The sequence below is a fragment of the Rhinolophus sinicus genome, chromosome 2 (assembly GCF_057876585.1).
Source record: "Rhinolophus sinicus isolate RSI-liver-muscle chromosome 2, RSI-T2T, whole genome shotgun sequence".
NCBI lineage: Eukaryota > Metazoa > Chordata > Mammalia > Chiroptera > Rhinolophidae > Rhinolophus > Rhinolophus sinicus.
Genome location: NC_142502.1, coordinates 27,480,946 through 27,497,800, shown reverse-complemented (window position 1 = coordinate 27,497,800; position 16,855 = coordinate 27,480,946). Strand labels below are relative to the sequence as shown.

Sequence of the window (16,855 nt, the reverse complement as noted above, 5' to 3'; positions counted from 1 at the left end):
TGATGGTCTGGCTAGGTCTTATTTTCGGGGAAACATGGTAGTATGAACTGAGATTATCATGGCTTTTAAAAGTTCAAAAACTCTGTAGGTAATATACTCATCCATGTATTACAGGTGATATAAAAACCTGCGACATCAAAACTGAGATCTGGATGTGCTTCTTGATATAATAAACCTTGATGATCTCTATTATAGGATCAATTTTAGGTCAAGATCTTAATGTTAATCATGACGTCACATAAGATGCTTCTCCAGGGATTTTTCGTTTGTTTGTGTCTTACTTTTTCTTTTTTGCAAGGATGATCAAGGAGCATAAACCAGAATCTAAAATTGAATGATACAACTAAATATATTTCTGCATACTATACACATGTATATTTACATCCATGTCATAGAATAAAGTAAAATGTGTATCTATAGTATATGTATTACATATACCCATTCTCATAATAGGGTGGGGCTGTGTGTCCATTCACCTTGAATCCCCAGTGTTTCTCTAACCTTGAGGCACATAATAGAGGCTCAATAGATAGCCAATAACTACAAGAGAAGAAAAAAAATGTAGAACCATAGATAATAATAATGTTAGAACCAAAAGGGAGCTTATATATGGAAGGCCTTCATTTCCAAAGGAGAAATAGGCCCCTGAAGGCTATCGACTTGCCCAGAGTTTTAGGGAGACAGCTCAGGTTTCCTAATTTACTCTAATGATCTATACTCTACTGATCTATACATGATACTTTTTTAAATCAAATAAATAAGTATTCTATTTAAAATCAATTGTGGGCAACATGTTTAACTTTAAAATAAATATCCTTTTGGGAAATCTGAATTTTTTGTCATTCAGGTATGTTGTTATATCCCTCTTGAAGAATATTAAAATTATTTCAAAATTAACAAGATTAGTAATAAATACTCTTATGTCTTAAAAAGTTTAAACAATGACCTGACACTCCATTTTCTGTGACACGTTAGCATATCTATATTGAAATAAGGACAGATGAGACTTGCGAGAAACTGTAAATTTTGATTCAGAAAAAATCATCCACCTGCATATGTATTCCCCGTATTCTGAAATATGATTAAAATAAGAAACTTTTTTTTGTAATGGATTTACCTGATCTTCTTTTATCACGAAAGCAAGAGCTTAAATAAAACGTTAGCATGGCTACTTCTTACCATAACTTCAGTATTGTTTTCAACCGTTGTTTATATATGTTGTTTATATATATTTCAGGATTTTCCACACATTTTTTCAGGATTTTCAACACATTTTTAAACTTCTTTTTATAAAACAAAATATTTGTGATAGCTTTAGCGCTGATATTAGAAATATTCTAAAAGCTATATATGACAATGCTGTTATTATTGTTTCAAAGTTTTACTGATTGTGATTATTAAGAAGCTAAGCATTTTCATGCAGCCGAAATACACGAGGTATGTAACCTCCACATGAGGCTGGGAGCCCCAACTTCTCCTCCAGACCTGTTGCATCTCAGTCTTGGAGTGAGGATCCAGGCACAGGAGTCAAAACTCCTCAGAGGATTGGCATCTGCTCTGCCAGATTCTAGGTTCAGGGGGGGAAGAAACCATGACCACTTTTTTTCACTGTTATAACCCAAACTTTAGGCAAGTTACCTGACATCTAGATGTCGTTCAATACATATTGTTGAAGGAATGAATGATAACCAAGTTTGAAATGTAGGATCAGTATTGATATAAATCAGTCTCTCTCTATTTCTGATATAGGCTGGAAAAAAAAAAAAAGATCTATACAAACAGAAAGGACACCAAACTAGGTATTGAAAAAATGTTCATCTCTTGACTGCCTTGTTTTCTGGTATTGCAGGACTCCTTGGCCCTGCCAAGAGAGATGCATGGCTGCAGTTAAGGGCAGAGATTGAAGGTCTGACAGACTCCTGGCTAACAAATGCACTTAAGTCTTTATCAATTATTAGTACTAGGTAAGTGGTATTGTTGCAGTTTCTATATTTATTGAATTAAAAATATAGTCCTGATAACACAACATATATAAAAATGTTTTAATTCCTAGACTCTTAATTAGAGTTTGAATGGGGACCTAACAAGTCACTGAGTCCAGTGATTTTCAGTGTGTGTGTGTATGTGTGTACTGGGGTGAAGGATGGGTTGCTGCTTCTCAGAATAATCAGGAGATCCCATCTCTCTAAACTTCTCATAAGCACTGATAATCCCCACAGGAATTTCAAGTCATGTGACTTCTAATGGAAAAAAAGACAGCAGCACTCCGTTAGTGACAAAGTACAGGAGATGATGGCAAAAATAAAACAACACTGTTCATACAAAGAGTGCATGTTTTTAAGTCTTTTAGGTCGTTATAGATAATATGTATCAAAAAGGAAGAGAAAGCTCTTGAAAAAATTATAACCTTTGTGTTGTTTGAACTACACAGTGAAACACTGACTTGTTAGTGTAGATAATAGAATTGAATACATTTAGAATTAGTTGAACATCAGGTGCCATAAATGCTGATCAATAAAATAAAATAAATCTGGAAAGTGATAGCTAGTAGGGTGGGGATCAATCGTTGTACTATCCTATTCCTAGTTTTATTTCTGAGTTAAATGATTAAATAACAAACAGCATGCTTAGCAAATTTGTGAAATTTTGAAATTCAGAAAAACATGAAATTCAGGGGGAAAAAAAGTGAATATTTGGACTGATCGAATCAGAACACAGAAAAACCTTGGCCAGTATTCAGAACATGGAAGTAAATGAGTATGTGGCAAATCCTGCACGTGGCTTCTAGCCATGTGCCATAACCAGCAACTGCACGGAAAGCAGAAAGTTTAAATGGCGGGGAGAAGGAGGAGAGGGGCCGTAATTTCCTGGGTCAGGCTGGGGAAGCTAGAACAGGGTACTTTGTTCAGTTCTGCGCACCACATTCCAACGGGGTCTGTGACAAATTTGAAGCATCTTCTGTCCAGCAAAGTGGCCAGAAGGGTTTAGGCTATGGAAACCACATGAAAGAAACAGTTGGAGGGAGGAACCAAGGAGTTTTGTCTGAAGAAGAATCATCTGTGGAACAATATTACTGATTCAACTGTTTGATATGTTAGGCTGAAATAAATTACATTTCTCTCTATGTCTGTGAAGAAAAGAATTAGGACTGATGAGTAGGAATCCCAGGAGGGGAGTTCCTGGCTCCATGGAAGGAAGAATTGGCTGACAATTAAAGGTGTTTTAGAATTGGACTTGCGGCCTTGTGATCTCTGTGACTAGTAACATGGAGACCAAAGGTCAAGACAACTGGGATGTGAGGACTCCTGAGCTCCTGAAATTGTGTGTAAAATGTAGTGGAACGCGTGTTTCTCTGGGGAGTTCAACACCTTTTATTATTTCTAAAGGAGCTATCTTGGATAGTTAAAAATCAAAGGTTATTGTATTATTATATAGATTTTATATGTGTTATACATACTGTCTTATATAGATATTATTAAAAACATGATCTTAAAAACAATACACGGATATGTGATTTTTAAGAAATAAGGTAAAACAAGGAAATGAAGGATAAAATAAGTCATTACACATGATGATTTAAGTACCATGAAATTTGCTAAGTTAACCACCCATATTACCATATTGGTAAATTTCACCAAATGTCTGGGATATCAGAAAAACAGATGCTTATACAAAACATTGGTGAATTAGGTATCAGAGTCTTTAGAAAAGTTTATACCTCTGATTCTAAGCCCTCTCTTATGAATATAATCAAAAGACATAATCAAATGTGTAGGGAAAACTGTATATGTAAGGTAGCATTATTTATAATATCAAGAAATAAAAAACCATCTAAGAGACCAAGCTTAACCTTAAAAAGTGATGGTGCAGCCACATGAGAGAGTATTTTGCACACATTATGTTTTGTTGGGAGAGGAGGAAAAATATACAATATGACATAAATGAATAGGCTCATGATATAAACAAATGAAAAAAAGTAGAATACAAAATTACATATATATATACATATATATATGTGTGTGTGTATATATATATACACACACACACACACACACACACACACACACACACACACCACACACATAGAGACACACGAATCCTAACGGGGAAAAAAAATCTATACCCAAACAGAAACTCTGAAAGTAAATGCACAAAACGGGGACAACAGTTACCATCTCTGCATTGTTAAATAATTGATGCTTTTCTTTTAGTTCTTTATATTTGTCTGTATTTTACAAATATATATGTGCAATTTATAAATATTTTCAATGTTTGTAATCAAAAATTGCATATAAATATGTGCCATCCAAAAAGAAAGAAATGATGTAATTCTCAATATTGCACAGTGTAAGTGGTGAAGCTAGATTTCAAAAATCACATCTCTAAACTTAAAAAGCCTATGCTTTATTTTATTCCACCATGTTTTCATTCTGTAACATTCACCTATATATGATATTGAATAGCACCTTGTTTTGACAAAATTTTATGAAGAACTTTAAGTGTCATAATATAGTAATGTGTTTGTGTATTACTATTAATAATTTGCCATAATTTGGGGAGTTTCTGTCTGATAATAGGCAAGTCACTTTCTAAGTCTTTATGTTCTCATCAGTAAAATGAAGGATTTTATTGACGATACTTACTCAGCTTCTGCCTCTAGAAATATTTGTTTCTTTATCCCCATATGTCAATAACCTCATTTGCTTCCAAGACAGAGCTCCTATTATAAAATCAGGTGTCTATGCAGATAATTTAGAAATGAAAATGTTTTAAAAGGCTATCATTGTAAAGATTTTTAATTGTTTCTGAATAAATTACAGTGTTTTTTTTTCTTACAAATGATATGTCTGCAGGGGTGTCCAAACTTTTTTCAATGTTTTTTACCAAGGGCCATACGCGGTAAAATACACAAACAGCCAGGCCACTCACTGAAGGTGAAGTACGTATTGCCTCACCTGGTTTATTTAAGTAAACTAAATATATTTTTGGAATTTGCTGCGGGCCAATAAAAAATGGATTGTGGGTTGCAGTTGGCCTGCGGGCCACAGTTTCGACACCCCTGGTCTAGAGAATATAAAGCATAATATTAATTGTACTGGGGGTTAAGCATATACATACCCCTGAAAAGTTAGCACTCAATTTGCGCTTCTAAGTTGCCATAGAGAGCAAGTTTCTTAAAATCAATCAAGAGAATTCTAGAGAATATTTTACATCCCTCACAAATATGTATTAAAGGCTCATAATACAAAATATCAAATAGAGAACGGTTCACAGATTCCCAATTTCACCTGTGTGGTTTTGAGGTCCTCAAGGCAGGACAGCTCAATTTCCCCATAACCCAGAAGGAAGGGCCAAGTCTATTCTTTCGGGGTCTCTGCCTGCAATTCTTACTCTCTGGCTGTCAGTACTATCATGAAAAAAAAAAAAAAAAAAAAAAAAACAGCTGTAAATTGCAGAGTGGGAGTATCACTCTCAAAGGGTCGCTGTAGACAGATTAAAACTGGGGCCATTAAATGCAATTTGTCCTTTGCTGTAGCTAAACACGAGATTCAAGCATTCAGCCCCTTCAGTGCTAAATAAGGATCCTCCCCACTTTCACTCCTTCAGGACCCATCATCCTCCAGCCCCTTGATTGGGCCTCTCTGTGCTGTTTCTTGTACAAAATCTCAAAACTCCGGTTACCCATCCTATCTCTTTCTTTCTGCCTATGTCTCCTACTTTCCCAGTCTCTGGAAATACTGGGACATGGAGTCCTACCAACCTGAAAAACACCTGCTCTGGATACTCATAAACCTTAGAACGAGGCTATCCTCCCTCTGATCACCAGTCCATGATTCCTACAGACTGAAATAGGTGTTGTTCTGTAGGATCCACAAGGACCTGAGATTTGTATTACACAATATATTCCATATTGCAGGTACCCATTGACTTGTCTCTCTTCCTATTTGTCTTGTGATTTAGAGGGGGAGAAAAACATCATTCATCCACGACTTCTTTTTGCTCATTTTTTCCTACTTCCCCTGTTTTGGGATCTATTCCTAGCATCTGTCATGGTGCCTGCCAGGTAGTAGACACTCCATACATAACTGTGGAGTGATAAAAGGTTAGCTGATCAGGGGCTATTTGCTATGGAATTGAGAGACGACAGTGGCAATTTAAAATCTGTACTATTAGAAGCTATTTAGTATTAGAAAACAAATATGCATATTTCCTCCCTATCTTAGGAGTAACTGCGTAAATGTCTTGGTAACGACAACCCAACTGATCCCAGCGCTTGCGAAGGTTCTGCTCTATAGTTTAGGAGGTGCTTTCCCCATTGAGAATATTTACAGTGCAACTAAAATAGGTAAGAAAATCATTTCTCACTCTGTATGGAATGTGCTCACTTATGTCTTTGGGGGGATTTTCTCATGTGTGTCTCTTTCATCAATTCTGCTGTTAGAATACTAAACAAATTTGGATAGCACTCAAATAACAAAGTCCCATACCACTCATTGTATATGTGCAAATTTTATGCAAGCTGTTACCTCGTGAAATTCTTAACTCATTATCTAGGTAGTTCTGACACATATATTTTCATCATGGCACATGTTATCTGAATAATACGCAGTATCTGTAGCCATGGTATTTAATATTTTATTTAGAATAGTACATAGCATTTCATCTTTGCATATGCAATCATTTAGATCTAAGATAAAAATACTATTTTGGCATTATAAACGAGTGTCAGATGGATAGATCTAGTGTCCTTAATTCCAGGGGAAAAAAAATTTCATTAATTAGAAAACTTAATTGGAATATTCATTACACATGAAGAGTGGGAAATCCACACTTCTGAAAATGTTCAGTAGCAATCAAAGAACCTTGTTTATTTGGATAATATCATCTGTGGAGCCATCTTTGACGTTAAGTTCCTTTCACAGACTAAGACTTCTAATAAATTTTCAAAAACAAAATTTCATCAACTTCTGCCATCTTGAAAGAGTTAAAAGAAAACAGCTCATGTATCCTCTGTCTGTCAAGGAAATGCCTGGGGAAATAGATGGGTTGTGTAATGTGCCCTGAAGGTCAACAAACTTAGGCTCGGGCACCTTGACAAGAGAAGTTCAAAATCCTAAAATCCCCTCCCAAAAATAACCTGCCCTGGGCCTTGCAGAGTTTTGATATTGGCACAGGCAAAAGGAGCCCCCAGTTGCAGCTGTTTCGGGAGTACACTTAAAGCCAAGCTTTCATAACGTAAATTCTACATTCTCATAAGCACTACAGTTCAGAGCTCTGATATCAACCCCATTCCTTTTTACATAAATGTATGTATTTACCCTAGCAGAAGAAAAAAGTTGTATGTCAAGGTAAATCTCATCTTAGTATTTCCTCTTTCCTTATAGGTGAACCTTCAATTTTCCACAATATTTTCAGTTGACTTATCTATACTACTTAAAATAAACTGGATAATATTGATATATAGAATGAAAAAATAAATATTAAAACTTACAGTTCCTTGTAAAGTTGTTCTGATATTCTTTTGGCAGAATGAAAGATACTAACATTTTCTCTGGGTAAAATGTTTAATCCTACAGAGTTTTTTGAAGCGTGGAACACATTTGTTGAATAATCTGTCCCAAGTAGACTTATGATTCAAACGTATTTGATAATTTCATTAACCCAGACGTTGCAAGCTAGGTTAAGTGATTGATATTCAAGAGAAATTAACTGAACACTTTATGAATCTTTAGGTTAATGAATGCAATGGCTGGAAGAATAAGCAGTGCATTGTTTTTCAGGCAAGGAAAGCTGTTTTGAGCGTATAGTGTCCAGATTTGGCACTAACATAACTTATGTTGTGATTGGAGATGGCCGAGATGAGGAACATGCCGCTAACCAGGTAACTTCACTCTGAACTTTATCTTGTTTATCTTCCAGGAAAAGAAAGTTGCTTTGAACGAATAATGCAAAGGTTTGGCAGAAAAGTAGTATATGTTGTAATTGGGGATGGTGTAGAAGAAGAACAGGCAGCAAAAAAGGTAACCTGTCTCAAACAATGTTGGTGTGATACTTCTAATGCAAGCTTTTTTGTTTGCATTTCTGTAGTTTGGCCCAATGGCAGCTTGACAAATGATTTAAATTTATAGATGCAAAGCAGTAAACGCATGAGAAGGTCAATACTTACATTCAAATAAACCATTTGGAGTCTAGCATTTTGAAATTTTATAGGCAATGCAGGAAAATTTAGTGGTGTGTGTGTGTGTGTGTGTGTGTGTGTGTGTGTGTAATACACACAGATATAATGGTCTGTAAGAAGTATGGAGAAAAATAACCATTTTAAGCACATGAAATTTAAGCACAGTATAAAGAAGTATAGTGAGCTTCATAGAAAATCATGTGATTCCATTTTTTACACCTTTTCTCATCCATCCTTTATGCCGTATGGTCCTTGTGAGTGCCTAGTAGTAAATGCTGAGGGTAGATTTAATAACTGAAGGACAAACTATTATGAGAAAATTTAAAAAACGCTATTGGAATTGGATGTACTATTCAGATCCTTTTGTGCCAACTTGTGGTAGAGACTCAGAAGCAACATGCCTCACATCTTCTAGAAGAGTGTTGTCTATTTTGGTTAACCATTGGTACATGATTGAAGCCAAGCAGCTGGTTTGAACATATTCGCAAGATCTCATAGGCCCTAGGTATTTAAATCAGCCTTTCATCTGGCCCACATTTCTGAAGAAGAAATCAAGGCAGTTAAAAACCATTAAATGGTTGGTCCACGATCAAAAGCGGATACCAGGACTGGCCCAGACACCAGACTGTATCAGTCGACACAACACTGAGATTTACTGCCTCCTTCTCTGAATGACAGCAAAATATCTAGCCAGGATAAAAGTGACATAATTTATAAAATAGCAACATGATGAATTCGTATTTTGAAACAGTGACAGATCAGCTTATATTGTTTTACGTAGAAAGAATGCTGTTCTTTTTATCCTGAGGAGATTTCAAATCCTCATCCAATCAAGCCTTCACTAAACACTTGCATGTGCTGGTGTTTATCTGATTTGTTTTCAAAAAATATCAACATAAACAGTTTTTTAGAAAAGTTTAGAGACATAGTAGAATGAGAAAGGAAATGATTTATGTTTGTCCTCAATTCAAATCAAGTAAAATGGAGAAAGAGCTTCCACTTTAGAAGATTCGGTGACAATTTGGAAGCCGTACTAGAAATTCTCTATGCTTTTCTGCACCATGCCGAGAACTGGTGCAGGCTTGGCTCAGGCTTAATTAGCAATGTCAGTGACCCAAGACAGCAACTGGCCCCAAGGACGTTCTGTATGTGGTCAGGGATGCAGCCTCGAGAAATACAACTTTTGTTGCTGACTACTATTTGAAATCCTTCCAGTTTCACAGAATTGAAATATCTTCTGGAGTTTGTCAATGTCCTGAGCCCATGTTGTTTTGATATTTTGTATCAGCAACATAAATAACACACGACAAATGGCAGTCGATGTTGCCACTACAGCAAACATTTTACATGTCTTTTAGCCTATGTTAATGAAATTCACATATATTTGGATCAGGGAGAATAACATTCTCTTTTCCAAACCAGAAACAGGATATAATTTTCAAAATTAAAACTTAAAAAATTGACCCATTTATTAACGACTTGAAAACTAGATTTGGTATACTAGTTGTTATAACTTCTGCTTTACACCTGTAACTTCAGGAGAAAAAAAGGCATGATGCCAACAGGATAAGAACCTCAGTTAGAATGCTATTTCCAAATGGTTGTTTATGTAGGTACAGTTTTGGTGATGGTGAAGGCTTATAATTCTATTTTGAAACACAGGTGGTTGGTTTCTCTAGTATCCAGAATGCATGCTTTTCTTTGGATGTAGCTATAATTGCATGTGCAAAAATATTAAGTACTATTTTGTTATTAAAATAGATCTGAGCTGAATGAAAAAAATGTACATCTATGTGGACTTCTGTGCTTTAATTTGACCTAAAACATAATTTTCTTTGTAAATTTAAGAAGACATTTTGAAGTTCAGGAATATTAATAACCACACCCTCCTCTATAAATATATACCCTGTTTCCCCAAAAATAAGACTGGGTCTTATATTAATTTTTGCTCCAAAAGATGCATTAGGGAGTATGTTCAGCGGATGTCTTGTTTTACGTACAACAATCTACGTTTATTCAAATACAGTCATGTCATCTTCTGGAACATCGTCATAACGTACTAAATGCGTCCATCTGGCTGACGATCTTAACTGGGGCTTATTTTCAGGGTAGGTCTTATTTTGGGGGAAACACGGTAATATGAGCCATGTTTGTAATTTCAAATTTTCTAGAAGCCACATTAAAAAGTAAAATGGGACAGAATTAATTTTAGTAATATATTTTAACCCAATATATCCAAAATATTATTGTTTCAACACCTAATAAATATAAAAATTATCATTAGTAGGATGTTTACATTCTGTTTTTTTCTTCAATCTTTGAAATTCAATATGTAATTTGAACTGGACTAACCACATTTCAAGTGCTCAATAGTTACGTGGAACTAGTAGCTACTATACTAGACAGCAAAGAATGATACAACAGAGATTATTATTTTACTGATTAATTTTTATAAAATATATTTCCATGTTTTATTTCCATGATATATATGAATATATATATTATATATGTGTGTGTGTATATATATATATATATACACACACATATATATATGTTCTACAAGATGTCATTATCCTAAACTTACAAATAATGCTTTGGTTTTGTTAATTCCTCTAATGCAGTGTTACTTTTTTCATTATTACCCACAATGGAGTCACGTCAGACATCTTTTTCCTGATCATACCCCTCTATGAAATTTTAATACCACACATATACCAGATACTGGTATATTTTTGTAGGGCCACAAACTGTTGTAATGTCTCAGAATTTTTGCCCCATAAGAACCCATATTTGTCCTCTTGGGTGTGATTTCTTCCCCACTGAGAATGCTTAGAGAGCTTTCTCTCAATCCCACACCAGTGAAATAAACTGGTTATCTCTACTGACTTAGTTATCCCAAACAGGAAAGATAGTCGACCATCCCACATCATTTTCTACCTTATATAGTCCAGCTCAAAATTATTTTTTTCACATAGAAAGGAATTACTCCTCCCTGTCAAACAGATGAAAGACTTTGGGTTTAGAAACTTTAGCATTTTTAAATTTTATTTTTAACTGAGACATGGAGCTTCAGGAGTGATATAGTGATTAAAACTTGCCTTCCATCAGCCATGTAGAATTTTGATGTCCAGCTTGCTTTCCCAGGTGCTACTGTTGGTAATGATGCTTTCCAGAATAAATATTAAGCTACCTGAAAAAAAAAGTTCAATAATTGCTTTTCTTATCATTAAAATCCAGTTCAGATCTATTTCTCTATTATTTTGACATTGCCATATTGATGCTACCAAGCCTTCAAATATGATCATCCCTCTCTTAAGTTCCCTCCCTTGAACTTGGGTGGACTACACATCCTTATGTGTACGGCTGCTTCATTGAGACAATAGTTATGATCTCTCTCCATTCCTTCCCCTTTTCTCTCTCATCCTTCCCTCTCTTAACCACACAGCACAACATGCCCTTTTGGAGGATATCAAGTCACTCAGACCTCTTGGCTCTACATCAAGCACTGGAATTAGAGTATTTGTAACTGTGTTCTCTAGCTGGAGATCCGTTTTTATATATATACATATATATATATATATATATATATATATATTTCAAGTACACTGAATTTTTATGTGTGATTCAATGCCTCTGGCTTTACACATATAAATTGTCTTAAAGGATGAAATCATATTTGGAATGAAAATTCCAGAATGAAGAATTCAGATTGCTGAACGGAATTAAACTTTAGTGCTACAGAAAAGAAGCTCTATGGTCTTATATTTACAACACTTTAATGGTTTTTTAAAAATCTGTGGAGGTTGCTGGTACACACCAAATGAGTCCTAACTGGAATTGACAGCTTTAGCAAAGAACTCTTACCCTGGCAAAGCACCAACACATGCTTCGTCTGACAAGGTGGTGTTCATCAACAACATTCCTCAAAACGAGAGACCTTCTCAGCCCTGAGGTTTGAATCTGACTTTAGCCTACCTAGCCCAGAAAATCTGAATTGGAATGCACTCAGACTGTATAAGGACAATCCTATCTAGACCTGTAATTTGTGTAAATTATTGATGAAAATAATTTACTGTGACTTTATTAGCAGCTGACTTTGAAAGTGGATGCAATTTTTCTTTCATTTGTCGGGGGAGGGAGGTGGGAGGTGAAATGGGAATCTAATATTGTCTCTTTTTTAAGTTTGGCAAACAGAATGTTCATACTGATGTGTTGTGCCTTAAAGACAAGACAGCATTTGTGTGTTACAATGTAACTTTGGTTAAAATCTCTGTAGATAATGAAAAACAAAAACCTTTGTGATCATTCTTAACATGACCAAATTTAAAATTCAAGCTATCAAAGCTTAATACTGCATCAGCAAGAAACTGAGCATTTGTTGCAATAAGAAAACAATAATAATAAAGGAAAGCTTGTGTTTTATTTGGGTTCTTAATAATTCCAATAATTGTCTGAGGCAACTATTTGTGCATCCAACCATAAGCAGAAGGTTTGGGAAAGACTGTGGGACCTTTACTTAGAAAGTGAACTGTATGTTGAAGTCTTGAGGACCTTTTCTACAGTTTTACTGGAGAAAACTAAGAGCCATATTCATGATGACTTGCACTGTTTTGAGTTGGACTTTTTGGTAAGTGTAAGTTGTGTAGAGGAAAATATTCTCATGAATTCACAAGCAAATATTACCCAAACTTTCTTAGACTATGCCATGAACATGGCTTAAAATTCCCATTGAATAAACATAGCTTAAAATAAAGCTAAGTGTATTTATTCCCAATGCTATTGCAAAACTGAAATGTCATCAGTAGTGGAAGGTAGATGCCCTGAATGGCTTCTAAGGAAAAAAAGCGAATCAATGAAAATTTTACCTAGAATATCACCGTTAAATAAATTAGCAAGTGAGCCTGATCTTGGCAGCATTATTGAAATTACAACAGTGAAATAGTACCTGGTTCTGTCTTAACACATCAATCCAGTTTCTCTCCATTACAGACCGACGCATCTTACTATCTACCTGTACTGTTACTGCAGAGCTGACTGCACTCATTGCAAGGAGAACCTGTCATCATGTTTGCATGTTTATTTGTTTTCTTGGTGTGTAGCCCATGTTAGGAACACGATACAGGTTCTCCTGTCATTTTGTATGACATGATTTCCCTTGTGGAAATTTAAGACTTTGAGATGTAGGAGTGTTTAAATTATGTCTGCACCTGCAGTTCCGTTTTTAACATGTCATAATGTGGAACCTGGAGTCCAGCTACCAGGCAGTGTCCTAACCAGAGGCTGGTTGTGATAATTCATCATCATCTGAGGTTTTGGGGGCGCCCATGAGGTCGGTGCTTTGCACACTGATCACAACATTCACTATGGAAAGGGGATTTTATTTTCCAGACTATAAACCTGTATTTCTTTACTGAATGCAAAGGCCATGTTTACATTGGGCAGAAAGAGATTGAGAGCCAATATTACATAAGATTGTGATTTCACTACACAAACCTAAAACTTATTCTTTAAATCGTATAGCTTTTGGCTACCTCTGCCCAAAGTACAGTTGCAGACAAATTAAGGTTGGAATGCTTTTAATAATAATAATAATAATAATAATATCTTACATTTCTGTTAGCCTTTAGCTTGAAAATAGCAGTTTAAGAAATTAAAGAGCTGCATTGATTATCAATACTTAATTATATTTTGTGCACTAAAACCTTAAATATTTATTACTGTGAATAAAACAAAATTATCTTTAATGTATAGTTTCTTTAAATGACAGAATTGTGGCATTACATCTAAATTTGTAATTCTTTTTTATATCAAACAAGCAAGGCTTCTTGTGCTGCTAAACCTGCAGGTGCAAAAAGGAACACCCCTTCATAGGGCAAAGAGAAGAAGGGTCACTGACTGCATCACCCAGTGCTATTTCTCACACACATCTTCTCTGATTATGTGTTCAGAAGAGGCTGCCAGCATAAAACCTAAATGCTATGTTGAAAGAGAAGAGCTTATCTGGCACCGCCATGGTGTCCACCAATGAGCCCACATCCCAGCTTGTCATTTGACTTTGAGTATGCTCAAACTAGAATGCGTCCCTTCCCACCTTAGGAACAGAAGATCCTCTTCCTGTCAGATCTGAAAAACAAAAGATAAACCAACCAACAAAAAAACAGCCCCTTTGGCAATATCCATATTCTATTTCCCTATCGAATATTGTGCCTTATTGTAAACCATCTTGAAACACCTTCTGCAATTAAAATGGATTTGGGGCTACTTTATGTACAAAGGTGGTATATCACCAGGAAAGGTAACTGTCTTGTGTTGCACCTGAAGAATAGCAAAACTGGTCACCTGGCAGTAATATTATAGCATGCAATGTTAAGTCCCTATACCCCTGCAGAAGTTGGTGAAACAAATTCAGAGGCAAAAATAATTATTTTAGAATTATGCAGTTTTGTGCACAAAAAGTAGATACTAACTCTTTAACAATGTGGTTTTTTTCCTTAGTCTCTGGTGACCTAAGATACAAAATAGTGTCACAACAGCATGCTCCAGTACGAATTTTTTGAAAAGCACATTTGTTTATGACAAGCCTACATTCTCAGTGAATATGGCATTTAGTATTTCTTTTGAAAACAAACTTAAGCATCATGAGCCAAAGTTGCATTTTGACTCCCAACTATGGTAGCATTATGGAGATCTCACAGTCAAAGTCAAGGGTTTCTGTTATGTATTAGTAAAGTATAGATTATCGGGGCCTACATAATTTAAAGAAATGTAAATTAATATTAAAAGCTTGTAAAAATATGTACATCTTTACTATTTCTCAATAAATACCTTTGGAAATGTTTTCATTTTCTTCACCCTCTCATGTTGTAGAGTTTTTGTTGTGTGTATTTAGCTCGATTCTAAATAATGTGAAGTTTGTATTTAGGTTTCTTGATGTACTTTCCCCTTTTTTTACGTGCCTATGTTGTATAATTTGCAGTTAAGGCAAGCTGGTATATAACACAGTAAAATATCACTAATTAAAACTAAAAGCAGGCTGGTGTACTGCAAAGATGTGAGTTGTATAGTTTTTTACACATAGGTAGTACATTCAGGTATACTGTGTGAGTCTCAGTTCATTAATGATAAAATAATGCCTGTTAGACTATTTAAAGCAAGTTCCCTTGAGATGACTATGGGACAACCTTCATAAGTAGCTTCTAAGAGAGATAGAGGAATGTTTTTCTAAAATCAATGTCAAAGCTCCTTTATTATCAGTACATAGCATTACTTTATTTGTAAATCTGTTGCATATGCAAACCAAAGGCAAAGTTCAGACCGACAGCCTTCACAACATTTGCAAATGTTAACTTCTGAATTGAGTAGGACCTTCTCTAAAACTTCACGTGCTCTTTAACATTTCTATTATTTCCTTGCTATACTGTGAAATAATATATAATCCCTAAATGCATAGGCATCCAACATGACACATAATTTAACTTATATTTTATATTGATAAGATACCCAGTAGGATGTATGCTCTGTGGGGGCAGGGATGTTTGTTTTGTTTTGTTACCTCTGCATAACCCAGGGGTGTCCAAACTGCGGACCGCAATCCATTTTTAATTGGCCCGCAGAAAATTCCAAAAATACATTTAGTTTACTTAAGTAAACCAGGTGAGGCAATACGTACTTCACCTCCATTGAGTGGCCCAGCTGTTTGTGTGTTTTACCACATATGGCCCTTGGTGAAAAATGTTGAAAAAAGTTTGGACAGCCCTGGTCACTATAACCAGTATCTGAGAAAGTGTCTGGCATATAATAGGTACTCAAAAAATATCTGTGTATGACTGCATACACCATAGGAAAACACTTCTATAGTCATGGTCTGAAATTAAAGACACTTTAAAATGATAGCATTAGACTTAAAACAAATAAAAGGAGAAAACATACAGGTAAGTTTGGATGAGACTAATGTAAATTTTTACAACTTAGCTGAAGTGTTTGCTGGCCTCATAACTTACAAAAATAAGGAACAAAAATAGCCCTACACAAAACTGTATTTGGAAAAAAAGTTATATATGAGCTCAGAATGATCTGCTGGAAAAAAATAAGTTTACAATGAATCTATGATTGCTGCCTCTGTCCGTCTGTTACTGTCTTGTTTTTAAAAAACAGTATACAACATCAATAGGTTCATTGATTTAAATTACTTAACACCACAAAATGTCACAGTTTGTTTGCAAACTGTGGTTTGTAATTGAGTCCCAGAAGCAATATATATTATTGCTCAGCCCTCTTTAATATATATATTAAGTCTCAGCCCTCTTTAATATATATATATATATATATATATATATATATATATATATATATATATAAAAGGAAAAGAGGTGTATGATTTGATTTCCCTTAGCTAGCAAGAGATAACCATTATTTAACACCTGTGCTTGTTTTGTATTTTTAAAAAATCAGTTATTGGGTGTAGTGTTATAAAAGAAACACTGGGGTGACAAAAATATGTATACAAGTGGTCACTTTGGTCAACGTTGCTCAAGCAGTAGTTCGCCGTAATCAGAAGTGACTGGATGCTGATGGTAACCACTTTGAGCACCTCTTGTAATTGCAGAAGTCAAACGTGACTTGTATTCATCTTTTGTTATCAGTGTATGTTGATTATTACAATTTTAATAGTTTTTT

General features: G+C 35.1%; 1 protein-coding gene across 16 annotated transcripts in view; it reads left to right on the top strand.

The window, feature by feature from the left end:
* The window catches only part of EYA4 (EYA transcriptional coactivator and phosphatase 4), a 287,111-nt gene extending 272,094 nt beyond the window's left edge, over window positions 1-15,017 (top strand). For 11 of the 16 annotated variants that reach the window (XM_019732796.3, XM_019732795.3, XM_019732792.3 and 8 more), the window contains 4 exons: window positions 1,850-1,964; window positions 6,225-6,346; window positions 7,921-8,021; window positions 11,625-15,017. In XM_019732796.3, the coding sequence (XP_019588355.1) occupies window positions 1,850-1,964; window positions 6,225-6,346; window positions 7,921-8,021; window positions 11,625-11,705 (419 nt within the window). In that variant the 3' untranslated portion in view covers window positions 11,706-15,017. Of the gene's footprint in view, window positions 1-1,849; window positions 1,965-6,224; window positions 6,347-7,781; window positions 7,883-7,920; window positions 8,022-11,624 lie in introns of all 16 variants that reach the window. The other 5 variants (XM_019732790.3, XM_019732788.3, XM_074333606.2 and 2 more) reach the window with 2 other exon arrangements.
* Window positions 15,018-16,855: the final 1,838 nt, after the last annotated feature.